The sequence below is a fragment of the Saccopteryx bilineata genome, chromosome 7 (genome assembly GCF_036850765.1).
Source record: "Saccopteryx bilineata isolate mSacBil1 chromosome 7, mSacBil1_pri_phased_curated, whole genome shotgun sequence".
Classification (NCBI taxonomy): domain Eukaryota; kingdom Metazoa; phylum Chordata; class Mammalia; order Chiroptera; family Emballonuridae; genus Saccopteryx; species Saccopteryx bilineata.
Window position 1 is genome coordinate 62,150,391 of NC_089496.1, and position 27,675 is coordinate 62,178,065.

The 27,675-nt window shown below is 49.4% G+C and overlaps 1 protein-coding gene across 4 annotated transcripts in view; it reads left to right on the plus strand.

Annotated features, from left to right (window-relative positions):
- The window catches only part of ADAMTS17 (ADAM metallopeptidase with thrombospondin type 1 motif 17), a 212,954-nt gene that overhangs the window by 165,564 nt on the left and 19,715 nt on the right, over positions 1-27,675 (plus strand). For all 4 annotated transcript variants that reach the window (XM_066239833.1, XM_066239834.1, XM_066239835.1 and 1 more), the window contains one exon: positions 27,218-27,422. In XM_066239833.1, coding sequence (XP_066095930.1) covers positions 27,218-27,422 — 205 coding nt within the window. The remainder of the gene's footprint in view (positions 1-27,217; positions 27,423-27,675) is intronic.

Here is a 27,675-nt window from a genome sequence, read left to right on the forward strand (position 1 = left end):
TTTACCTGTTGATTTCTGGGTTTTTTTAATGTGGGTAAAAGAAAGTCAGAACTCTGTGTACCAGGGCTTACGTCTTATTTTTATTGGGTAGCACTGCTGTAGATTAATACAGTGTTTACCATGTTCGGGATACTGGACACACAAAGAAATAGAAAAATGTGACCCATACTCACAGGAGAAGGCAATCAATTATGTTAGAGATCATAGACAAGAATTTCAAAAGTTCAAAGCAGCTATTACAGATAAACACATAAGGAAAACTGGGGTCATAATCCGTGAACACATTGGAAGTCTAAGCAGAAAAGAATGACACTTGAAAAAAAGGACTGAAATTTACATCTGAAATTTTACACACACAAAAAAGAAAACAATCACTCATTGAGTCCAACAGCAGATTGGAGATGACAAAAAAAAAAAAAAAGAAGAAATCAGTGAATTTGAAGATAGAAGAATAAGAAGTATCCAGTCTGGAAAATGAAAAGAAACAATGGTTGACAATGACAGAGACTCGGGGACCTGTGGGGACACTATCCACCGTTCTGACGTAGAAGGAGAAGAGACAGAAAATGGAACCGACAATAACCATTGGAGAAACGATGACCAAAGGAGCTCCAGGATTTGGTGAGAGACAGAAGAGAGGTGATCAGGGCCCTTCCTGAGCGTGTCACCCAGAGTCCGGGTGAACTCAGAGCACCAGCACAAAGCCTGCTGATCATTTCACCAGTTTTTGTGATTTTTTGCCACCCACACATCTTCTAGGAAGGGACTGGTTGCTATACAAAACTCTGACCAGAAAATCATGTGGGAAACACCGACAGAGTAAGTCATGAATCAGCCAAGGTGCACACCCTATCGATCGCTGCTCCGCTGCTGCTCTGAGCTGGGGGGGGGGGGGGGGGGGGGGAAGCGCAAGTGTCTGGCTCCAGGAGGCTCACAGAGCTTTCTGACCGACCTCCATCTCACAGAAATGCAAACCAAGCACCCTGTAGAGTTGACTTCAGAAGCACATTCTTAGTGTCCCCTCAGAACAAGGGTCAGCACACTCTGCGGGGTGGGGCAGCACATAGGTTGGCTTAGCATGCCACTTAAGGTCTCAGATGTCTTGTTTTCTCTGTTTTGTTCTCTAACTCGTTTTAAAATGTAAAAAGCGCCCTGGCCGGTTGGCTCAGCGGTAGAGCGTCGGCCTAGCGTGCGGAGGACCCGGGTTTGATTCCCGGCCAGGGCACACAGGAGAAGCGCCCATTTGCTTCTCCACCCCTCCGCCGCGCTTTCCTCTCTGTCTCTCTCTTCCCCTCCCGCAGCCAAGGCTCCATTGGAGCAAAGATGGCCCGGGCGCTGGGCATGGCTCTGTGGCCTCTGCCTCAGGCGCTAGAGTGGCTCTGGTCGCAATATGGCGACGCCCAGGATGGGCAGAGCATCGCCCCCTGGGGGGCAGAGCACCACCCCTGGTGGGCGTGCCGGGTGGATCCCGGTCGGGCGCATGCGGGAGTCTGTCTGACTGTCTCTCCCTGTTTCCAGCTTCAGAAAAATGAAAAAAAACAAAAACAAAAAAAAAAATAAATAAATAAAATGTAAAAAGCATCCAGCTGCACAAAAGCGATCCTCAGACCAGTCTTGGCCCGTGAGGGATTGTTCACTGGCCCTGCTTTAGGGTCACTACTCCCTCTTGATTTGCCCGCCGAGATGTTGGGACCGCAACCTGAGTGTGAGCCTGCCCTCAGAAGGCACCGCCTCACGGGACCTGCTCTCTCATGATCCGAAGGAGCGTGCGTCCTCGTGTTGTAACAACCCTTCAAAGCATCCAGCGTGGCCCTGAGCATCCAGTCCAGTGTCAGTAACTCCACTCATTCCACATGGGTTTCTCACACAAGCTTCCCGTTCGCCAGACCCTGTGCCAGGGACCGAGGAATGTGGAGGGAAGAAAGACAGGGTCTTTGCTCTCGTGTCACGCGGTGAACATTAGGTGTCCCCTCCCCAACCCTCTCTCTCTGTGCCTCTGGCCCTCTGCTTTCCCGACCCTGGACAATCCTGCGGATCAGACTTAAAGAATGAGTGGACTTTGTAAAGAACGGGGGGGGGGGGGTGTGGAAATAAAATGGAAGTGCGGGACTCCTGCTCTAGGCTGGCTGTGTGTGTTGGTTGGTTTATTTCGAACTATCGGCTTTTGTACAGCACCTCTTTCTCTCTGGAGTTACTGTTTCATATGCTTGTATTTTTTTTTTTTTAGTGACAGTTGACATTGAATATTACCATAGTTTCAGGTTTTTAGCAGAGCGGTGGGACATTTGTATCGCTTACAAAGTGAGCCCCTGAGGTGACCCATGGAAAAGGAAGGCCACGGCCCGCAGAGGGTCGCTGTGGTTTGGCTGAAAAACATGTGTGAACTGATAGATCTTGAAACTCTGACAGACCTTCGTTTTATTTATTTACATGCACATACGTATATAAAATACACAGTATACATATGTTATGTATAGATATTATATATACGTGTGTGTATATATGACGTGTATATACAATGATGTATAGATATTGGGGATATATTTGTGTATAGTTATTATAGATACATGTATGGATAGATATTATGTATACATATATACACACCCACATATTTGGACAGTAAACCTTGAATTATTGACCAGCACAATCTAGTTGTTCTGAGCCGTTCTTAAGACCCTACAGTATATGGACTTGGGCTAGCAAGTGGAGAAAAGTGAAGAGATGGACCTTAAAGGAGAAGCTCTAGATAATGCAAAAGAACTTAATCTGGAAATAAAAACCGACCTTGGGTGTCGGTTGTGATGTGTTGACCTGGCACACTGCGCCTGTAACCCGGAAGGAGACCCCGGGGCCCGACGGGGAATATTTTCATTCCTAAGGGCGCCCAAAGGTGGCCTCCTGTCGAACCCGGCTTGGCGGAAGGGCGATGCTCTGTCGTCAGGACTCTCTGGCCTTGGAGGCAGCAGAGAGAGGCGTCCTTTTTTCCCTCCCGTTTTCCTCTGTTTCCCCTGATGTTTCCAGTGATTTTCCGTGGCCCCTCATTCCCTGTTCCGGTTCCGCGCTCCAGTTCCCCACTCACTTCCCCGTTCCAGGTCCTGCAGTTCCCCTGGCCTTCCCCGTGGCACCCCATTTGCACCTCTTTATGCTAATCCCGCCCCCAGCTCCACGGAGACTTCCCCGGGACCCTTCCCTGCCTCACCAGATGGGCGTCTGGAATCCGACACAGAGCAGATGGCCTCGCTCCAGCGTCTGGCACACCAACACAAACACATCGTCAAACCTGGCCCTGACCTTGGCAGGGGAGGCAGGAATCACAGATCGGCTCAGCTGGTGTGACTGCGGCCAGCGGCCTTCACCTTGCTGAGCACAGTCGGCAGGGACAAGGCCCCACCGGCCTCTGCCATCTGCAGAGTCACCCCAGGCGGCTGTCCCTTGAGGCCTGCTCCCAGGCGGTCCCCTGAGTGGGGGCTGACAGGGCGTGGGCTCCTGCAGCCACACGCACTTCGCTTCGCCAGAGTTCATATTCCTGCAGTCTCTTAGAGCTTATTGGCCACTTGAAAAGTTAATTCCAAGCTATTAGATATTTCCCTGTAGTATTTACGACTTGAACTTCTTCCAGGCAGTACATACTGTACTGTAGATTGAATTAGGGTGATTCGAAAAAGAATATTAAATATCTTCCTGGCAATCAGATTGAATAGTCATCTGTAAGGAAGTGTATTTGAATTTTACATTCATCATTTGTGCTCAAATATCTTCACCAGGTTGGCTTTGTTTGGGGTTCAGCTTGAATGGAATCCCTTATGTTTTTATGAAAGCACGTTTCTCGTGTGTGTGTGTGTGTGTGTGTGTGTGTGTGTGAGAGAGAGAGAGAGAGAGAGAGAGAGAGAGAGAGAGATATCAGGACTTAAAAATGAAACCTAGGACGTGTCGATCTTTAGATATAAGTCCAAATCTGAAAAGATATTATTTAATTTGTTTCTAGGTCATCTGAAACTTAATGCTTTTCTTCCTTGCTTTGCTCTACAATGAAACAGGTAGAGGTAGTTGTTACTGCTGTCTACCACATGCCCTGGAGGCAGGGGGTGGTGGGAGGCTGCTCTTGGCACCTCCCGCCTGTGTAGGGAACAGGAGCCTGAGACTCAGGACCCCTCCCGGGTGGAAAGGACATCCTCGCAGGCTGACGTGACAGTCTAGTGGTGTTCAGCGTGACTTTCCCTCTCTAAGGCATGGCTCCTCCGCAGACATCTAGACCTATGGCCACAAGTTGGGGATAAGGGATGGGAAATATAGAAAAAAATGTCCGAGGACAAAAAAAAAATGGTAAGCAGCACCATTGGTCTGTTCCATCCCTTACTGATAGCATGTGGACAGCAAGGAACAATGTAGTCAAATACTAGAACTTGTTCTGATGCTACCCGAATCCCAGAACCTCTCTTGCATTTAAATAATCAAGCTTTAAAGCCTTTACTTGTTCGTTTAACTAAAGAACCATTCCAGGTGGAGGAAGAAAAAGCATTTCCGGGTGGTCTTGGATTTTAAAATTCCGCTTGCTTCTTTTCCTCCACGCGGAGCCCTTGAGCATTTGAAGCTCTCTGCCTTGGATCACTAGAGAAGACAAGACAATTCCCGGGTACCGTTTTTCACAGGCAGCAAGAGTACCCTGTTGGGACCGGTGAAGAGCCCCCTGCCCTGCTCTCTCTTCTTGAATTTTCTGAGTGATACAGTATAAAGAGCACTGAGCACGCCATGTTTGCGTTTGATTTTTACGTCACAGTCGCGGGAAAGGAAGCATGCATGGAAAGTTTGAAACTCCATCTAAGGAACGGAGACAACCAAGATCACAGTGCTCTCTACCAGAAATGAAGGAGAACTGTGTATTCTCTTGGTTCCGGGGGAAAAACATCGGACCATCGAAGTAATGACCCCACAGTAAGGGCGAACAATGAAAGGTCCCTAACTTGTTGAATTTCTAGGGATATTTCTGAAATGAGCCTGAAATGTGCTCAGTGGAAGCCTCTCAGAACAGTGTCCCCCCCTTGGAGGCTACCGAAGTTCACTGTGGGCAGAGCCTTCTGCCGGCCCGCTCTCTTACGGGAATGAATAGTCCACAGATAGGGGCCATTTGTCCAAGGGAGGGATTTTGTCTTTACAGGTGCATGTCTATATACAAGGTCTTTGAAAGTTAAAGGATGGAAAAGATATGCAATCCAAACGGAAACAGTGCCCCCTATGAATATCAAACAAAGTAGATTTTAATATTTTTTTAAATTTTTTATTGAATTTATTAGGGGCGACATTGATTATTAAAATGATACAGGTTTCAGGTGTACAATTCTATAATACATTATCTGTGTATTGTATTAGGTGCTCACCACCCCAGGTCTCATCTCCCTCCATCACCATCTTTCCCCTCTCTACCATTCTCCACCTCCCCCAACCCCTTTCCCTTTCTGCAGTCCCCACACTGCTCTCTGTGTCTATACGTTTTTCTTCTTTGCTTAATCTCTCCACCTTTTTCACCCAGCTTCCCCACTCCCCCCTCCCCTCTGACAGCTGTCTGTCCTCCATATCTATGAGTCTGTTTGTGTCTTGTTTGTTAAGTGTATTCAGGTCATTAACAAAAATAGATTTTAAAACAAACAGAAAAATTGCTAGAGATAAAAAGGAACGTGTTATCATGAGAACAGGGCAATCTATCAAAAATATAATAATTACAAACATATGTGCACCTAATAACAGAGCCCTGAAAGGCGCAGAGCAAAATCTGACAGAATGAAGAGGAAAATAGTTGAATGACAATAGAGACTTTGATTTCCAACTTTCACCAACCAATGGATTTTTCAAACTAGAAAGAATATCAGCAAGGAAATGCAAGACTTGGTCAATACTATAAACCGAATGGGCCTTGCAGATAAGTCACTCCACCCAACGACAGCAGAATACACACTCTTCTCGGTGCCTTTGGAATAGGCTCCTGGGTAGATAGAGCCTCTTCCAGGCCAGCAAATAAACCGACGAATGTAAGAAAAGACGAACATGATGCAAAGTATATTCTCTGATCACAATGGAATAAAATTAGAAAGTCAACAGCAACAGAAATTTTTGGAAACTTAGGAATACAGGATGGGGCAAACAGGTATGCAGTTACTCATATGGAACATAATACAATAATAAATAAATAATAATATAAGTGATTTAGAAATGCAAAGGAGGTGGCTAGGGGCCACTAGCTTCTAAAACTCAATGGGACATTGTCTTTAGTGAAGGCAAATGCTAGGTTCAAGAACCGTGAGTGTTGGCCCTGGCTGTCGGCCCAGTGTATAGATGTCCTGGGTTCAATTCCTGGTCAGGGCACACAGGAGAAGTGACCCATCTCCTTCTCTCCCCCTCCCCATTCTCTCTCTCTTTCTCTCTCTTTCCCTCCCACAGCTATGGCTCCATTGGTTCAAGTGCATTGACCCCGGGCTCTTGAGGAATGCTCCGTGGAGCCTCCACCTCAGGTGCTAAAAATAGTTCAGTTGCAAGCATGGTCACAGATGGGCTGAGCATCATTCCCACATGGGGGTTGCCGGGTTGATCCCGGTCAGGGCGCATGCAGGAGTCTGTCTCTCTATCTCCCCTCTTCTCACTTGGAAAAGAAGGAAAAATAAAAAAAGAACCATGGTCACCGAGGTTACCTGATCCCAGGCAGCAGGAGCTGGATCTGAAAATGTCCCTGAAAGGTGGGCACACCCAGGAGGGGTGTGGAGTAGCTCCCCCAATGGAAGAGAGGCTGAGAATCCAGCGTAGGGAAGCCTGTCTCGGTGCCAGCCCCGGTGGACAGGCTGTGCAGGGCTCTCCGGGCCCTGGGCCTCCCGTCCGGGAGTGGTGCCACTCAGCACCTGGGTCCCTGGACAAAATTCAATCAGCCTGGCTTGGTTCACATGCTCTGCAGGGTTGCCCTGTAGATGTCCAAAGAAACGGCCAGGGAGTCTTCCCAGAAGAAGGAAGACAGCACCAGGCAGGCAAAAACCAGCAAACACTTCGGACACCTGCCGATGTCACGACCGAACCGAGACTAAGAAGAGCCGTCCATGGACACTGTCCAGCAAGGACGAGAGCCGGCCAGCCTCTTGGCCGGAGGGCCACTGTGCAGGGGCTTTCCTGTCTCCTGCTAAGAAAGGCGGTGGCCGGAGTGTTCCTCTTGGACGTGAGTGTTCAACATCAGCAGCTGTGAGCTTCTCCAAGGCATGAGATTGAATTTTTTTCCCCAAACTCTTCATGGCTGTAGGCAGCACAACCTGCCACCAAGCCCAGGCTTCTCCTGGTTCTTCATGACACTTACTGTACCCACATAAGTGCCATTTCCTGGAGTGTAACATGATCAGGTGTCATGGCGGAGAAGAAATGTCACCTGGCCCGGTGACATCATCCACTGCAGGTTAAGTTCTAGTCACTTGCCTTGCCTCCCTACCGAGAATTCAGGCCGTTCCTGTGAATCCCAGAGAAGGTTTTTTCTTTTCTTCTCTCAAAAAAGGAGTTGAAAATGAATATCGAGAAAGCAGAGAATCTTAAAACTGAGAACTTGCGTCCTTCTTGATAAGAGGGAAATGACGCTGGTAGCAGAAATCCAGAGAGGGACGGCCGTGGGCCAGCCGGTGCGTGCCTGTCCTCAGCCAGGAGAGAAGGGGGTTGGGGCTGGTACGTGGGGTAGCCGTCCCATTTTACAAATGGAGACATTGAGATGGTGATTAAGGATTTTACCCATGGTCACGCCTGTAGTGATTAGAACTCAAATCAAGGTTTACATCTTACATACTTTCTGCTACACCATCCTCATTATAAAAATAGTACAATGTGCTTCTATTGTGGTGTGAAAAAGACCGCTTTTTGACAAGGACATCTAGCTGGATACTCAAAGGTGGGACAAGGGGAGTCAGCAGATGGCCTTATCACGGACGTCAGCTCAGAGCGGGATGGGAGGAAGCTGTGGCGGTCCCTTTTCTAGTTAGCCAAGGCTGGGAGGGACTCACACTCTCTCCCTCAGACCCTGGTGAGAGGTGACACAAATGACAGTGACCAGACAGGTGACAGGCCATCTATGGCCCAGGTCCAAGACTTTCTGGGTGAGAAGCTAAGCCTGACCATTTAGAGACCACACCTATAACCTCTGACACTTCCAGTGTGTCCATTGTGGCCAAATTGTGAATTCACCAGGTAGAGGATAGGACGCCTGTCACTCCTGTGCAGCCATCTGTGTGACTCTGTCTCTCCCCTTGTTTATTGACACACACACCCCTCTTTTTCCTTGTTCTCTCCCCCACAGGGACAAGAACCTTATTGTTAATGCCCCATTCAGCAGATACTAGTAAAGCACTAACTGTTCCCCAAGTGGGTCCTGGAAGTGGGGGTGCAGCTCTTTCTGCTGTCTCGGAAGTCGTGTGAACCGATGGATGGCTTATTCATCACTGCTCGGGGAAAAGTGCCCCAGCCATCCCAGAATTTCCCATCTCCGCGGTCAGTGGCGTTGTGTTGACAGGAGGGTTTGTGCTGGCTCCACAAGCATTCACCCCATTGCAGGACAAATGTCTGCCCTGGACCGATGCTCATCACAGAAGGGTGGGAGTCGGAGGCTGGTCTGGGGCCCTGGTGTGTGCTCAGTTGTCCCCTGTTAAATCACCCACCTTCCCTCAGTCTGGTCTGGTGGGCCCTGTCTGTGCCGCCTCCTGCCCGAAGCCCAGCTTGACTTAACCTTGACTTGACCCTGTCTCCCCGTGCCCCGCCCCTCCCACGAGGTCTTCTCTCCCCACTCTCTCAGCACCAGTGCCTGCAGGACCCTCTGCCTTCCTTCACCTGGCTGTGCCTCGCCGTGACCTTGATATAAATAGATGTGTCTTATTAAAGTCAGGAACAAAAGATGATTACGTAGAGGGGCAGTAAGACACACCCTCTGTTAGGCATTGGCGTGGCAGCGCACAGGGACCAAAGTGAAGCACGCTCCGTGTTCCCGGGGTGGCCATACGTACCGGGGCTTATTGATCAGGCACTCGCCCGAGGTCGCCATGGGCCAGGTCCCACCACCACCACTAGCTAAAGGCCAACTCGCGAGCAGGTCACCTGATCACACTCACTGTCTTTGAGTTGGGAAATTAGAGCCTCCCTCATAGACGTCTTGAGAAGACTAGGCAAGGTAATGCCTGTAAATTCCTCCGTCCCGGGTAAGCACTCCAATGAATGCTCGCCAGGACCATCGATAGAGGTTCTGAATGCTCTGCTACAAAACTGTGTTCATGATCAGCATCCGCCGGCTGTCGGTGTATCCTCCCAGCATGTTACAGCTCAGCCGTCATTTCTTAAGATGTCCATACACACACAGACTTAATTCGGTGTATAGCTCCTTGGTATTTTCCAGGTAATAAAAGATCAGGGGGAAGAAAAAAGAAGATCGGAGGGCAGGAGGGAGGTCCTAGCACAGGCTAGCATTCCCGTTCTCATCAGAACAAGTGTATATAATTTATATGTGTGTCAGGGTAAATGGAAACCACAGGAAAGCCTCAAGTGGTTCATTTCAGACTTTGTGAATGTTTCTGAGCTCTGTTTCGGTGAAGTTCAGACACTAGGATCAGCAGGACGGGGGTGAGACTAGGGGAGGGAAAAAGGATTGTGAAAGGGTTTCGATGTCATTCAAACCGCAGGACCGGGTTACAGCTGGGTGTGTGACTGCAGGCGTCCCAGATGCGTGGTGCCCACCAGGTAGCTCGTTACAGGCCGGGCTGGGGAGATGGGGAGCGTTCGAGGAATGAACTTGTGTGATGGGGATGGAGGTAGCGTGCTGCATGTGGCCCACCCTCCCGCCCGCTCACTTGTATTTGGGGTTTAAATACCACTAAAGGATGGAGTCCGTAGTTTCTGAGAGGAAGTCCCCGCAGCAGTACGAGCAGAGATGAGCCCCATGCAGGCAATGGCTGCACTCAGGCCCACACCCAGCACACAGCTCCATTGTGGTTTTTCCTTCCTCATCGACTTCCCGGGAGGGGACCGCACCGTGGCCGTGTGGAGACAGCCTTACACCTATCTTGAGAGCAGGGGGAGGAAAACTTCCAGTTGGCTTGGTGAGCCATCAGGGAGGACCCAGGGGACCCGAGGGCCAGCCCGTCTCGGAGATTGAGTCAGAAACAAGGCGTGGGCCTCCGATGGTCATTTTCGTAGCGCACGCCGTGGCTGTGCTGCCTCAGAGTCCCTGGGGTTTTGTCTGACAGGTGGCCAGGCCCACAGGCTGCGAGCCTGAGAATCTGCATTCCCACCCAGTTCACTGATGGTGCCGGTGCAGGCAACACACCAAGAGCCACTGCGTACGGTAACGAAGGGTACTTGGGATTTCCCACTCAAGCAGTGTGGTGAGGACAGGCAGGTTGGGCAGCGTGGGCCCTAGGAGCTGAGGTCCACAGCAGATGCAGTAATCCTCCCATGGAAAGAGTGGACGGCTCCCCCAGGAAGGAAGGGGGTCCATTCTGTAGTCTCCTCAGAGCAGGAGGACTTGAAGGCCCAGAACCCAGACCTCTGAGGTCAGAGGGCAACTGGAGATGGGGACTCGGGCAGCTGGTCCCCCCGGGGTCTCTCCACAAAGCACTCCTCTGCCCTCGGACGCTAAAGGAGGCTGTGGAAGGGTCTGTTTCTCTGACATCCATCCTTGCCCACCAGGAGGGAGGAGTCACTGCCAATGACAGTGATGGACCCCTGAGAAGCAATGGCTGACCAGGCCCTTTTCTGTCCTCCACAGTTAGCAAGGGGAAGGCTTGTCCCAGACCCCTCTGTTTTTAGATAACAGCAACGATAAAGGCCAAAGGAGAGTTAGCACTGGTCCTGGAGCTCAAGAGCGGGAATATGGAGCGCAGCGGAAAGGGGGATTCTGAAAGGGTTGATCCTGCAAGGATTAAGAGGGGAGATGGCCCTGGCCGGTTGGCTCAGCGGTAGAGCGTCGGCCTAGCGTGCAGAGGACCCGGGTTCAATTCCCGGCCAGGGCACACAGGAGAAGCGCCCATTTGCTTCTCCACCCCTCTGCCGCGCTTTCCCTCTCTGTCTCTCTCTTCCCCTCCCGCAGCCAAGGCTCCATTGGAGCAAAGATGGCCCGGGCGCTGGGGATGGCTCTGTGGCCTCTGCCCCAGGTGCTAGAGTGGCTCTGGTCGCAACATGGCGACGCCCAGGATGGGCAGAGCATCGCCCCCTGGTGGGCAGAGCGTCGCCCCTGGTGGGCGTGCCGGGTGGATCCCAGTTGGGCGCATGCGGGAGTCTGTCTGACTGTCTCTCCCTGTTTCCAGCTTCAGAAAAATGGAAAAAAAAAAAAAAAAAAGGGGAGATGGACACAGGGCCAGGAGGCCACTGGAAGCCCTGGATGAACCCTGAAGAATACCAGAGGCAGGGATACGTATCAGGGCAGGTGGCAAACAGTTTGGAACCACGGCAGACAGCTCGAGCCCAGCAGACAGCCCTGCACGCTGTATCCTGCTCACAAAGCTTCAACCGAGACAGCGTTTTGTTGTTGATAAAAGTTACCTTCAGGAGTAGGCGGATGTACCAATTTCCACCTCCCAGAACCAAAGTGGATTACAAACTAATTTTAAGAACCATCATCTGGAAAAAACCAACTTTGGACTAAACTAAGAGGACTCTTCAACCAAGGAACACTGAAGAAGCCACACCGAGACTGGTAGGAAAAGTGGAAATGCAGAGAGGGCTGCCCAGCTCCCCGGAGTGAACAGCAGCCAGGAGAGACTCGCGTGGCAGGAAGAGAGTTTAGCAGAGAGGGGAGGGTCCTGAGTCCCAGGAACAAAGTCCCAGCCTGCAGCCCCAGAGCCTAGAAGAGGCGTATGGACAGTATTTAGCTAGAAACAAGACAGGATACTGTTTGTGAGAAAGAGACTGATTTCACAGACCCAGGATTCTTCTTAAAGGGACCGCGCAGAACACCTCTCTCACAACCACTCACCCGAAGCTCCAGGGGATGGGGAGAGAGGAAAGGACCAGAGTAGCAGGAAGAGAGTGTAATCTAGGAGGCACAAGGAGAAACATTTTGAGAGACAGCCACCCTAACCTTTGGGACGAGTCCCTCCCCAAATCTGAAGTGAATATTTCCCCTGGAAACAGCAATACCAGCAAAGGGAAGAAGGACACCAGCCAAACAAGCTCTCCTGCGGCACTCAGAGCAGAGTCCCTTAGAAGGAGGGAGCTTTCAGGACTACAGTAGTGAGTGTTAGGGTCTAAGCTGCAGTGCCCCCACCCACACAACTGAGGGCTTGCCCGAGGGTGGGCGGTGGCGGGATGTGGAAGCACGGTTCTGTCGTCAAGGGCAGAAGTTAGCTGGCCACCACTGAGGCCCAGGTGTGAGCTTAGTCTTGCCCAGCTGGGTAGGAGGGGACGTGCAAAAGTGGTCAAGCCCAGCTGCGGAACGCGGGGTTTCAGCCTGCGGGGGAAGGGCAGGAGCCCCGGAAGGGGTGGAGACCTGCACTTGAGCAAGGGAGCAGGAGGACAGCCTTGCCTCACCCATAGAACCGAGGTTTGTGGCCTGACTTGGGAGCTGGCTCCTCCCGCGGGGGTGCAGCCAAAAGCCCAGAACAGGCGGAGTCCCACTACTGAGCTTGGGCACACAGTCCCACCAAGCCTGTGGAGCCAAGGCTTGCAGCTGACCCACAACCAGGCTCCTTCTGCTGGGGCGGGGCAAAAGCCCGGAATCAGGTAGAGACCCTCAGCTGAGCAAAGGTGCACCTGCGGGGGGGGGGGGGGTGAAGGCCAAGGCCACCGAGGCTTGTACACCCGAGCACGTGATCACAGCCACTACACTGAAGGAGAAGTTGAAACCACATCAACAGGCCCAGGGGGCAGGGACCGGCAACAACTATACCCAAATGCCAACAGCAGAGGGGTGGCGGGCCTGCAGACAGACCACACCTAGAGAACACAGAGGCCACACCCAGTGGACTCCAGTGGCCAAAACTTTTTTTTACACAGACAAAATGAGAAGGCAGAGAAATGCAACACAGATGAATCAAGAGAAATCCCCAGAAAAGGACCTGAATGAGTCAGATATAACCAAATTACCAGATGCAGAGTTTAAAATAACAATTGTTAGAATGCTCAAAGATATTAGAAAAACAATATATGGTCATTACGAACACCTAAATAGATAGCAAATATAAAAAAGGACATTGAAATAATAAAATAGAATCAGTCAGAAATGACAAATACAGTATCAGAAATGAAGAACACAATGGAAGGAATTAAAAGCAGGATGGATGAAGCTGAGAATCGAATCAGCGAGTTAGAGGACAAGATAAAGGCACAGAAGCAGAGCAGAAAAAAGAAGAGAGACTCAAAAAGTCTGAGGAAACCTAAGAGAGCTCTGTGACAACATGAAAAGAAATAACATCCGCATCATAGGGGTTCCTGAAGAAGAAGAGAAAGAACAAGGGATAGAGACTTTGTTCAAACATATTATAGCGGAAAACTTCCCCCAATTAAGGCAGGAAAACATTTCACATGTTCAGTAAGCACAGAGAACTCCATTAAGGAGAAACCCAAAGAAACCAACACCAAGACACATCATAATTAAAATACCAAAGCTAAATGATAAAGAGAATATATTAAAAGCTGCTAGAGAAAAAAAAAACTATCACCTACAAAGGAGCCCCCATAAGAATGACTTCTGACTTCTCAACAGAAACACTTGAGGCCAGAAGGGAATGGCAAGAAATATTCAAAGTAATGCAGAACAAGAACCTACAACCAAGACTACTTTATCCAGCAAGGCTATCATTTAAAATTGAAGGAGAAATAAAAAGCTTTACAAACAAAAAAAAAAACTCAAGGAATTCACTGCAACCAAACCAAGGCTGCAAGAAATGCTAAGGGGCCTGTTGTAAACAGATCAAAGGAGAAAAAGAATATAGCAAAAGAGGAATACAGTTTTAAAGAGTTAAATGGCAATAAACAACTACTTATCAGGAACCTTAAATGTAAATGTATTAAATGGTCCAATCAAAAGACATAGGGTAGCTGCGTGGATAAGAAAACAGGACCCATACATATGCTGTCTACAAGAGACACACCTTAAAACAAAAGATGCACATAGACTGAAGATAAAAGGATGGAAAAAAAAAATATTTCATGCAAATGGAAATGAAAAAAAAGCTGGGGTAGCAATACTTATATCAGACAAAATAGACTTTAAAACAAAGTCTATAGTAAGGGATAAAGAAGGTCACTACCTAATGATAAAGGGTGCAATCCAACAGGAAGATATAACCATTATAAATATCTATGCACCTAATATAGGAGTACCTAAATATGTAAAGCAGACTTTGATGGATTTAAAGGGTGAGATCAACAGCAATACTACAATAGTAGGGAATTTCAATAACCCACTAACATCACTAGATAGATCCTCAAGAAAGAAACTTAACAAAGAAACAGACTTAAAGGACATACTAGATCAACTCGATTTAATAGATATCTTCAAAACCTTTCACCCTAAAGCAGCAGAATATACATTCTGTTCAAGTGCTCATGGTACATTGTCTAGGATAGACCACATGTTAGGGCACAAAAGCGGCCTCAACAAATTTAAGAAGATTGAAATCATATCGAGCACTTTCTCTGATCACAATGGCATGAAACTAGAAATCAACCACAACAGAAAAACTGAAAAATACTCAAACACTTGGAAACTAAATAGCATTTTATTAAATAACAAATGGGTTAACAATGAGATCGAAGAAGAAATAAAAAAATTCCTAGAAATGAATGATAATGAGCATATATCAACTCAAAATTTATGGGACACAGCAAAAGCAGTCCTGAGAGGGAAGTTCATAGCATTACAGGCATACCTTAAGAAACTAGAAAAAGCTCAAATAAACAACTTGACCCTGCATCTAAAAGAACTAGAAAAAGAACAGCAAGTAAAGCCCAGAGCTAGTAGAAGGAAGGAAATAATAAAGATCAGAGCAGAAATAAATGACATAGAGGCTAAAGAAATAACACAGAGGATCAATGAAACCAGGAGCTGATTCTTTGAAAAGGTAAACAAGATCGATGAACCTTTAACCAGACTCACCAAGAAAAAAAGAGAGAGGACTCAAATAAATAAAATTAGAAATGAGAGTGGAGAAATAACTGACACATCAGAAATACAAAATATTTTAAGAAAATACTATGAAGAACTGTACGCCAAAAACTAGACAACTTAGATGAAATGGACAAATTCCTTGAAACATATAATCTTCCAAAAATTAATCTGGAAGAACAAGAAAACCTAAACAGACCAATTACAACAAATGAGATTGAAAGTTATCAAAAAACTCCCCAAAAGGAAAAGACCTGGGCCTCATGGCTTCACAAGTGAATTCTACCAGATATTCAAAGAAGAACTAACTCCTTTCCTTCTCAAGCTATTTCAAAAAATTCAAGAGGAAGGAAGACTGCCAAGCTCCTTTTATGAGGCAAGCATAATTCTGATTCCAAAACCAGGCAAAGACAACATAAAGAAAGAAAATTATAGGCCAGTTTCCCTGATGAATTTAAATGCTAAAATCCTTAACAAAATATTAGCAAACCGGATCCAGCAATACATGGAAAAAATCATACATCATGATCAAGTGGGATTTATTCTGGGGAGGCAAGGATGGTACAATATTCGTAAATCAATCAATGTGATTCATCACATAAACAAAAGGAAGGAGAAAAACCACATGATCATTTCAATAGATGCAGAAAAAGCATTTGATAAAATCCAGCACCCATTCATGATCAAAACTCTCAGCAAAGTGGGAATACAGGGAACATACCTCAACATGATAAAGGCCATCTATGACAAACCTACAGCTAACATCATACTCAATGGGCAAAAATTAAAAGCAATCCCCTTAAGATCAGGAACAAGGCAGGGGTGCCCCCTTTCACCACTCTTATTCAACATAGTTCTGGAAGTCCTAGCCACAGCTATCAGACAAAAAAAAAGAAATAAAAGGCATTCAAATTGGAAATGAAGAAGTAAAATTATCATTATTTGCAGATGATATGATATTGTATATACAAAACCCTAAAGTCTCAGTCAAAAAACTACTGGACCTGATAAATGAATTCAGCAAGGTGGCAGAATATAAAATTAATACTCAGAAATCAGAGGCATTTTTTTGTGTGTTTTTTCTGAAGTTGGAAACGGGGAGGCAGACAGACTCCCACATGCGCCCTACCGGGATCCACCCAGCATTCCCACCAGGAGGCAGTACTCTGCCCATCTGGGGTGTTGCTCTTGTCACTGGCATGCCCACCAGGGGGCAATGCTCTGCCCATCTGGTGCGTTGCTCTGTCGCAACCAGAGCTATTCTAGCTCCTGAGGCAGAGGCCATGGAGCCGTCCTCAGTGCCCAGGCCAACTTTGCTCCAATGGAGCCTTGGCTGCAGGAGGGGAAGAGAGAGACAGAGAGGAAGCAGAGGGGGAGGGGTGGAGAAGCAGATGGCGCCTCTCCTGTGTGCCCTGGCCTGGAATTAATCCCAGGACTCCTACACGCCAGCCTGATGCTCTACCACTGAGCCAACTGGCCAGGACCCAGAGGCATTTTTATACACTAACAATGAACTGTCAGAAAGAGAAATTAAGGAAACAATCCCCTTTACCATTGCAACCAAAAAAATAAAGTACCTAGGAATAAATTTAACCTGGGAGATTAAAGACTTGTACTCGGAAAATTATAAAACATTGATAAAAGAAATCAGGGAAGATACAAACAAGTGTAAGCATATACCATGCTCATGGTTAGGAAGAATAAACATCATTAAAATGTCTATATTACCCAAAGCAATTTATAAATTCAATGCAATACCGATTAAAATACCAATGACTTACTTCAAAGATATAGAACACATATTCCAAAAATTTATATGGAACCAAAAGAGAACATGAATAGCCTCAGCAATCTTGAAAAGGAAGAATAAAGTGGGAGGTTTCACACTTCCGGATATCAAGTTATACTACAAGGCCATTGTACTCAAAACAGCATAAGAACAGGCATATAGATCAATGGAACAGAACTGAGAACCCAGTAATAAACCCACACTTTTATGGACAACTAATATTTGGCAAAGGAGGTAAGAGCATACAATGGAGTAAAGACAGCCTCTTCAACAAATGGTGTTGGGAAAATTGGACAGTTACCTGCAAAAAAATGAAACTAGACCACCAACTTACACCATTCACAAAAATAAACTCAAAATGGATAAAAGACTTAAATGTAAGCCATAAAACTATAAGCATCTTAGAAGAAAACATAGGCAGTAAGCTCTCTGACATCTCTCGCAGCAAATATTTGCCGATTTATCTCCACGGGCAAGTGAAATAAAAGGATAAACAAATGGGACTTTATCAAACTAAAAAGCTGCACAGCTAAAGACAATAAGAACAGAATAAAAAGACAAACTGCACAATGGGAGAATTATATTTGACAATACGTCTGATAAGGGGTTAATAACCAAAATTTATAAAGAACTTGTAAAACTCAATACCAGGAAGACAAAAATTCCAATCAAAAAATGGGCAAAAGAAATGAATAGACACTTCTCCAAAGAGGACATACAGATGGCCAATAGGCATATGAAAAAATGCTCAACATCACTAATCACTAGAGAAATGCAAATTAAAACCACAATGAGATATCATCTCACATAGGTCAGAATGGCACTCATCAATAAAACAACACAGAATAAGTGCTGGCGAAGGTGTGGAGAAAAGGGAACCCTCCTGCACTGCTGGTGGGAATGCAGACTGGTGCAGCCACTGTGGAAAACAATATGGAGATTCCTCAAAAAATTAAAAATCGAACTGCCTTTTGACCCAGCTATACCACTTTTAGGAATATACCCCAAGAACACCATAGCACTGTTTGAAAAGAAGAAATGCACCCCCATGTTCATGGCAGCATTGTTCACAGTAGCGAAGATCTGGAAACAGCCCAAGTGTCCGTCAGAGGACAAGTGGATTAAAAAGCTTTGGTACATATATACTATGGATAACTACTCAGCCATAAGAAATGATGATATCGGATCATTTACAACAACATGGATGGACCTTGATAACATTATATGAGCGAAATAAGTAAATCAGAAAGAACTAAGAACTATATGATTCCATACATAGGTGGGACATAAAAATTAGACTCAGAGACATGGACAAGAGTGTGGGGGTTATGGGGGGGGGGAGAGGGAGGAGGTTGGGGGCGGGGAGGGGCACAAAGAAAACCAGTTAGAAGGTGACAGAAGACAATTGAACTTTGGGTGATGGGAATGCAGCATAATTAAATGTCAAAATAACCTAGAGATGTTTTCTCTGAACATATGTACCCTGATTTATCAATATCTCCCCATTAAAATTAATTAATTAAAAAAATAATATAAAAGGATAAAAGAAAAAAAAAGTTACTTTTAAAGTAAGCAAAACTGCAAAGGCAAAGCCCAACAAGGCCAGAAAGGCCACGGCTTTTCAACAGGAGAGCAGAGTTAGAAAGGGGACAAGTAGAAGGAAGCACGCAGGACGTGGCGGCCAACAACCACGGAGGGGGCTGACCACGAGCCACAGGAGGTGGTGCCTGTCCAAGTTCAAGAAGAGCCTCGGCTGCTGGATTTGCATTCCAGCTCCAGTGGGGACCTTGTCCAGGCCACTTGGCCTCCCATCACACAGGGGACCCAGAAAGCACCCACCTCCAAGGCTGTCAGGAGAATTCTGTGAGTTAATCGAAACAAGTTGCTTAAGACCATTCCTGGCACATCGTGAGGGCTCCATATGTCATTTTTATGGTCCTTGTTATCATGCTTTTTCAGAAGTGTCCAAAGCTCCGTTCCAGGAGGTAATTCAATCCAGGATGTTACAGAATTCTGCAGATGTCACCTCCAAGGCTCTGCTGGTCAGTTCTATGACGTCATAGCTGATGAGAGAAGAGCCGGAAGTCGTGGGGTGGGTTCCAGTTTCCCAGATAGATGGGCAGGTCCCAGGAACGCAGCCTGCTGTTGACGCCTCACACGACCAGGGGACGAGTCAGTGGTTGAGGCCAGCGGCTTGCAGGTGCATTTTTGGAGAGAAGGCTGTGTGCATGCCCAAAGTGGGGTAGTTAGTGGGAACACGGCATTCCTGACAGTGGTATTAGGGTGCTGGGTCAGGTCAGCAGAGCCCTTAGCCAGTGACATCTCTAAGGACAGAGCTAGAGAACAGTCTGTTGGCTCATCACCATGGAGCCACAGGTAGACCCAGCTCTCCTCCTCCATGCCGGGGTCTGTCTGCAGCTCTGTGGGGGTCTGTCACCCCCCTGTCACATCATCCCTGGGCCGGGCTCCATGGTGGAGCTGGCCATGGAACCAAAGCTCCACAGAAACTCGTGGCCTGTTGCGTGGCAGGACTCTCTAAGAACTGGGGCACTCACCCCCCTGTGCTTCCTCACATCCATCCCACACACACGGCTTATGGTCTCAGTGAGGAACACACTGACTCCTGGGTCTTGGTTGTCATGAGGTTATAAGTAGTGTCATTACAGGTCAGCAGACCAAGAAGGAGAATGTGAAATTGAGGATTTTATATCTAGCAAAACTGTCCTTCCAGTATCAATGCTTTAGAAAACTGTTTTTAAACATGCAAGTGTTTAGGAAACTGTTGTGCCCAGGGGCCCATCATAAGGAATATTCTAGGCCAGAATTCAAACTTTCCTACAAAGGGAAGATATTAAACATTTTAGCTCTGCAAGACCTATGGCCTCTGTCATAACTACTCTCTCATTACAGCACAAAGCAGCCATAGACTGTATATAAACAGACGGGCAGGGCTGTGTTCCAATAAAACTTTATTTACAAAAACAAGCATCAGAAAGGATTTGCCCCAGCCCTTTACTCTAGGATGTTTTTCACCTAACCAAGAGGTGACTGGGGACGTGTCTGTAAAAGGCCTGATGGTGGACATTTTAATACATAAATTGTAGCATTATCACTAAAGCAAAAGTGAGGATAGGAATCTGTAACAATGAAGATACAATAGTTATGAATATTTATGCCCGGTATAACATTGCAACTACCTGTGTGAATCCGAGAGCACAGGAAACACAAGGAAGTGCAGATAGAAACTTATTGGGTGTAGAGGACATTAACACGTCAATGCAGTATAAGACAGATCAAGGTGCAAGTCGATAGAAAATAAGAATATAAAAGACCCAAACAGCGTAATACAGGACATCATATCCATCAAACACTGCACCCCAATGACAGACTAGTGGGCCTTTGTCTCAGGTGCACGTAGAACATTTACAAAATCCAATCCCATGTTTGGTCACAAGGGAAACATCAGTAGGTGCCATGAACTAGAAGTAGTACAAGCAATCGCCTCTGATCACAAAGCGATAAAGTCAGCAATCAATAGCAGATGTTTTCTAGTGTCTCGCTGGGCATGGGAGCATCCAGGATATAGCGCCCACACTTGGCAGTAACTGCAAAGAGGAAGGAGGAAGGGATTCCATGGACATGACACTCGGCAAAAGCTTTTCTTCATTTACTCACCTCGCATTTCACAGCAGTTGAAGATGTGAGCCTCAGATGAAGAGGTTCCTCTCTGTTTTTCCAAGATTCTTTTGGGTGTGAGAGACCGACAGGGACATAAGGCTCCAGTCCTTGAGGAAGAAGAAAGGGCCTGTGTCTGGGGACATGGGACAGATGTCTGCCGAGAACTTGTGTGCAGGTGTGTTAGTAGCTGTACCGCCGCACGCCCGGGCTGGGTGGGGGTTGGGGGGAGAGCCCGCCTCACCTCTCACTGGCTGGGGGACCCAGAGCAGGTCACTTGGCAGGATCCTCCTCCCTTTCTCCATTTGGGACTCCAAAGGAGACTAGAGCGCACAGTATCCGCCCCTCGAAGGGGCCCATCCGCGTCGTTCATACTGCTTGTTGATTTGAAGCTGGTCAGGCTATAACCGAGCACGTGTTGGGGGAGGCCTGGATGCTAGCAAAACGTTAACTGAGCCCTGGCCGGTTGGCTCAGCGGTAGAGCGTCGGCCTGGCGTGCGGGGGACCCGGGTTCGATTCCCGGCCAGGGCACATAGGAGAAGCGCCCATCTGCTTCTCCACCCCCCCTTCCTCTCTGTCTCTCTCTTCCCCTCCCGCAGCCAAGGCTCCATTAGAGCAAAGATGGCCCAGGCGCTGGGGATGGCTCCTTGGCCTCTGCCCCAGGCGCTAGAGTGGCTCTGGTTGCGGCAGAGCGTGGCCCCTGGTGGGTGTGCTGGGTGCGTCCCGGTGGGGCGCATGCGGGAGTCTGTCTGACTGTCTCTCCCCGTTTCCAGCTTCAGAAAAATACAAAAAAAAAACAACAAAAAACCTCGACTGGCCAGGGTGTGTCCAGAGCAGGAGGTGAGGGTACAGGCTGAGTGGCAGTTGAAAAGCTGTGTACATTGGAGGACTCAAGAGAGACCTACAGGGTTTCAGAGACCTCCTTGTCCCGGTACCTTTTCCATCCTTGAAGTATCATCACCAAGCACAGACGCATGCCTCTTCAGTCGCTCCAGCTGGCTGGCAGGGTAGATGTCGCCGGCTGCGGCATCGCGAGCTCCCTCCCCGTCATGCGCAGATCTGAGCAGTCCCTTCTGGTCTCCTGAATGCATCACTCATCACCTTGGATGAAGGACTTCGGTTTCTTCCCTTTGGAAACCATCCAACATCAGGACAAGATTGGCCACCGCCCAAACGTCCACCAGCTACGCACTCATTAAGTGATTTGGCTCTGCCCGTACAACGGAGGCTTGTGCAAGCTTTCGAAAAATAGTCCCGGGAAAAAGGTTTCTGGTCACATAGGAATTGCTCCTGCTACAAGAATGAACTAAGCAAAGTATAGGATGATTTATTCATAAGATGATGAATAAAGAAAATAGGTTTAGGAAAAAAAAAAAAAAGGCGGGGACCATGTGGGTTCTTTGGTTCTCTTATTCTATATTTTTATGTACCTCCCAGATTTTCTACAGCATGCATGGGTTATATTTATAATTTCTACTCAGTAAATCGGAGATGTGGCTATAGAAAAAAAAAATGTTAAAATGAGCAATTATATAGACGGAGATCTTGCCCGAAGACCAGCATATGAAGATTACTTTGGAAAAGCTTCAGGTCGCCTCTCCCTTGTCTTCATGGACAACCATGGAATTCAGGTCAATGAAAAAATATCTATCCGTTGGGTCCCCAGCAAGCACAAGACTCCTTAGAGAAGCTCTTCTCCAGAAGAGCTAGGAAGAGAGCAAGAGCTTAGATAAGGATCGTCGCAGCGAAAGGTGACCCGGCGTTTGGGGGTGAAGAGAGAGAGGTTGGGACTCTGAGCCACCCCAAGCATTTCACTCAAGAGTGGATTGTTCTCTGCAATTCTCTAAATGAAATTTTCTACCGTTCACCTAAAAGTTAAAATGAAGAACATGCGAGACTTAGAGGAAGAGGGAAAAGATGTCACGAAACTCAACGCAACAAGGTGTAGAAAGAAGTCTCTCTCAGGTGTCTGAAGACAGAGCAAGGGGGTGGCCAGTCTCGTGGGCCCCTCACGTCCAGTTAGAACAGCGGTTCTCAACCTGTGAGTTGGGACCCCTGTGTTTTGGTCGTTCGACCCCCGCCGGGGTCACGACCTACAGGTTGAGAACCTCTGAATTAGAAGGAAGCACCTTTGCTGATCAGACACATAGAAGACATTTTAAAATCAAGGAGAAGCAGCGTTCTAGCAAAAACATCGTTCTGACACAGACGCTTGTTGAATCAACGTTGGAAAAGCTCACTGGGCGGTTCAGTGCCATCCCTGGACATCAGTCAGGGAGCCAGAAGTAAAAGGAATCTTTTCCCTTTTACTTGGAGGACTCCCGGCCATGGTGTCTGTAGCTCATTAGCGATGAAAATTATTAACAAATTATTATTTTTTCTATTTATTTATTCATTTTTTTAGAGAGGAGAGGGAGAGACAGAGAGAGAGAGGAGAGACAGAGAGAGAGAAGGAGGGAGGAGCTGGAGGCATCAACTCCCATATGTGCCTTGACCAGGCAAGCCCAGGGTTTCGAACCGGCAACCTCAGCATTTCCAGGTCGACGCTTTATCCACTGTGCCACCACAGGTCAGGCCAAATTATTATTTTTTCAATTGAACATGGTTATGGTGTTCATCCGTCCCTCTCCTGCCAGTTTGCTCTGAACGCGAATTCTCCAAAGCCAGCTAGTGTTTCTAAATCAGCTTGGACCAGGTTCACGGACGTTAAGCCCAGAAAAGCCACTCCGGGACGAGTAGCCAGCAGCCCCCCCCCCCACTCCATAATTTATTGGGACCTTCGTTGAGACTAATTATCATCTTTCGTCCGCTTGCCTGCGCAACATCTGCCCGGCATCTGCGGTGACGCCAGGCAGCGGGGGTGTCTGAGTCGTTCTGGGAAGCGCACGAGAGGGCACGGCTATTTCAATGTGGATGTGTCCCGCTGTAACTTTTTTATAGGGAACTTTGAGTGGTTTTATTAGCCGGCAGTGTTAATACCACAGTGCCTCTCCAACGTGCCGTTCTGCAGCCAAGGTCGGCGACGGGCTCGGGAGGCGCGGCGCACGGGGCGTACTGACCCGAGGAGGACGCACGCACACGGTCTGGGGAAGATGCAGCCAGGTCGCACTCGGGGAGGGGGGGGTTGCAGAACCCGGGATGTGCCTGCGAAAGGCCTCGGAAAGGTATCTGCCTGGTCCACATCCTCGGGGGCAACGGGCTGGCCGTGTGTCATCTACCAGCGGCGTACAATGTGAGAAGAAGACAGGGAGGAGCTGTTTGTCCCATTTCACAGACGGAAGAACGGAACCTGGGGAAGGTCGGCGAGCAAGGTCGTCAAAGACTCAGCCCGTGCACCCCAACGGGAAGCGGTGCCCTCGCCTCCTGGGAGGCGCTCTGCTGTCACGAGGAGAGGCTGGTCTCGGGGAAACGGTTCCACTCAGACGAGTCAGGGACCCTTATGGAGTGCCAGAGGGTCAGGCATATCCAGGACCCACAGAGGAACTCTGGGAGGACGGGCACTTGAGGCTGGCCCACGGAGGGAAGTGAGAGAGGTGGGCCCGGCACAGGGGACAGTGGAGGCTTCTCGTCTCCAGCCCAGAAAGGGAGGCATTCCTTGACTTGGATCTAGCCGGATTTTCATCTCTGTTTTGGTTCAGAATGTCCAGTAGGCTGCCCATTGCAGAGGGCTTTGGGAAATAGCAGCTCCTCGGAACAAAACCGATGCCCCCATTGGGAATGAGCGTCACAGCCGTAAGACTCGCTGACATCTCCCGGCCCGTGGAGCCCTGGGCCAGGGCTGACCGCGTAGCAGACATCACCTTGGCCCATCCTGAGAGGAGAGCCGATGCCGACGTCTCCTAGAGCAGGGGTCTGGGGCTCCTGTGCTGACTGGCTCCGGGTCAGGGGCCTGGGGCTCCTGTGCTGACTGACTCCGGGTCAGGGGCCTGGGGCTCCTGTGCTGACTGGCTCCGGGTCAGGGGCCTGGGGCTCCTGTGCTGACTGGCTCCAGGTCAGGGGCCTGGGGCTCCTGTGCTGACTGGCTCCGGGTCAGGGGCCTGGGGCTCCTGTGCTGACTGGCTCCGGGTCAGGGGCCTGGGGCTCCTGTGCTGACTGGCTCTGGGTCAGGGGCCTGGGGCTCCTGTGCTGACTGGCTCTGGGTCAGGGGCCTGAGGCTCCTGTGCTGACTGGCTCCGGGTCAGGGGCCTGGGGCTCCTGTGCTGATTGGCTCCGGGTCAGGGGCCTGGGGCTCCTGTGCTGACTGGCTCCGGGTCAGGGGCCTGGGGCTCCTGTGCTGACTGGCTCCGGGTCAGGGGCCTGAGGCTCCTGTGCTGACTGGCTCCGGGTTACCCAGCTGGTGAGCTGCCGGAATGAGGACCCACATCCAGGCCTGTCTGATCCCAGGCCTATCTGAACATGGGTTTCTGAGAATTTCAGAATGTCCTCTGACTTCGATAGGTGGGTGTCTTGATGAGATGGGTCAGATGTATCCTAAAAAAGAAAATGCCCCTGAATGGTATGTGGAGGAAGACCCACCCTCACAATAACTGAAGGCTGTGGCCTCTCCCAAGCCAGCGTCTCCACCTGCACAGAGAGACCAGGAGGCCACAAGTTTTGGTGGGCGCTACAGCAAGATGGCAGTGGGCACAAACAGGTGGCCATTGGCTACGTTAGAGTCACCAGGCTGACCCACCAGGGTAAGTGGGGGCCTGTCCTCTCAGACTTTTTCTTAGCATATAGTAAACAAGAAGGGAGGTCTGTGGTCTGTGTGACTTTCCAAATCAGACCACCCGAGTCTCCGTGGGCCAGGAAAGACAGGATCACTCTCCCGGCCAGACTCCTAGTGAAGGTGTGTTCACGGTGTGGGTCCAGTGAGACAGCACCGAGCCCGGGCTGAGGCCGCACCTCCTCCGCCCCCCTCCGCTGCTGGCTGCCTGAGCCTGGACATTGCACAGGCCTCTAACAGGCTGTCCACTCAGCCATTGGGCCCAGAATAACATCCCCATGAAGTCCTGCCGGTGAGCCAGTGAGGCCCCTTCTGGAGGAACATGCCCGTCTGTGCTCAGCTGCTGCATCCAGCCTTGGCCTCTCTCAGCACTTTCCGTCTCGCAGGGATGGCCCCTGTCACTCCTGCATCCCACCCACGTGCGGCACGCTTGACCGGAGGCTCCCACAGGACCAGACGTCCCTCCCGACTCCAGGGGAACGGGCGGCAAGTGGCCCAAATTTGGGAAGTGTTCGTGGTGGCTTCCTCAAGAACTATAGTGTTCTTGCTTTTAGGGAAAGCGGCTACATCAAACTGGGCTGATAAATGTCACTCTTGAGGTTTTTGAGGGGCACAGGTGAGACAACGATCAGGCTCAAGTTATAACTGTAATAGGAATTGTTTTGTGATGGAACTGTAGTTTTCTTTCCCAATCACTGGACCCGGAATTGGTGGCATTTTACTCTGGTGTTCGTTGGCACAATGTCCCACAGGTGTCCCCGGGTCCTCTCAGCCCTCCCCTGTGCCCGGACATCGGACCTCGCACACTGATTGGCAGCTAGTTCTGCGTGCTCTTCAATGTCTGTTAGGATCTACAGCTCTTGTGCATTGACTTCCTGTCTGTAAGGGGCAGGGACGGGCTTTGCTGAGTGTTCCCTGCCTCACCACCGGAAGCCACCGGGCACATGGGAAACCCACCTCACACACACCGTGCAGGTACAGGTGAACGAGCCAGTTTGCTAGAACCGGAGGGCAGGGGCAGTTGGTGGGCATCAGCCAAGCCCCCTCAAAGGACCCTGTCAACAGAAGACATCACAGATGTTTCAAAACAGTGGGGCGGTGGCGTGATCGAATTCGGTTTCTGTCGGAATGTGGGACTGTCCTGACAAATGAGGGCCAACCAAGTGGCCATCGGAGCTAGCCTTCCCCACGGAGCCAGCTTGTTGGGCAGCGAGCCTTTGGGGCTGGAGGGGGTGAGGTTCAGGCAGGGACTGGGCTAGGAGAGAGTTTTGGTGTCCGCAGAAAGTTATTCAGAGAGTAATCTGTGTCCCGAGGAGTCACGTTGCCCGAACTTCTCAGCTTCTTTTTAACACCTGAGGCCAACAGGTACTCGGAGAGACTTGGGGTCACGGAAGTATTAGGCAAGGTGGTAAAGTTTTAAGCTTACAGCCCATGAGTTGCCTCCTCACGAGGGGCAGCCACCCCTCAGGAGGGCTCCCCGCTCCTTGGAAAGCAGAGAGTCCCTGGCTTTGTTCATGCTGGCCCTGGGACGTCTTTCTTAAGGGCTATAGCTGTCAGCTCTCGCTGCCTGACAAGCAGCCCTGCAAGCTCAGTGTTGTGGGATTACGGAGCTCGCCGGCCCCTGCGTGGGGGGACCTGCCTTTCTCACTGCAGAGACACAGCCAGCTTTCTGTCCACTCATGCCCTGTTGAATAACGGGTGAGATATGTCATCCCAGTCCAACGAGGGGTGGGTGTTCATCTGCTGGAGTGGGCCACTGAGCCACTCAGCCAGCTTGCTCTCTTTGCTGTGCTCTGCTGGAATTATTTCCAGTTATTTCCAGAGCTCTCTGCGTCTGTCCCTCTCCTCTTCCCGCAGGCCCCGGGTTCCGTGATCTGTGCGGAGGGCCCTCCGGGAAACGGCCTGTCCATCCCCTGACCCTCTCACTGTCTTTCCTCCCTCCGGGCAGGTGGGTGGCTGGCCCGTGGAGCCCCTGCTCGGCGACCTGTGAGAAGGGCCTCCAGCACCGGGAGGTGACCTGCGTGCACCAGCTGCAGAACGGCACCCACGTCACCACGCGGCCCCTCTACTGCCAGGGCCCCCGGCCAGCGCCTGTGCAGAGCTGCGAAGGCCAGGACTGCCTGTCCATTTGGGAGGCGTCTGAGTGGTCACAGGTGGGTGCCCAGGCCGCATGACATCCCTTGTCCACAGGGACCCCAAAACGGTCCCTTTCCCTCCGTCATACTTGCGACACACCCCACGGGTCATAGTCCTCGTTAGCCCCCGGGTCCACACCACGGGTCCTAGTCCTCGTTAGCCCCCGGGTCCACACCACGGGTCCTAGTCCTCGTTAGCCCCCGGGTCCACACCACGGGTCATAGTCCTCGTTAGCCCCCGGGTCCACACCACGGGTCATAGTCCTCGTTA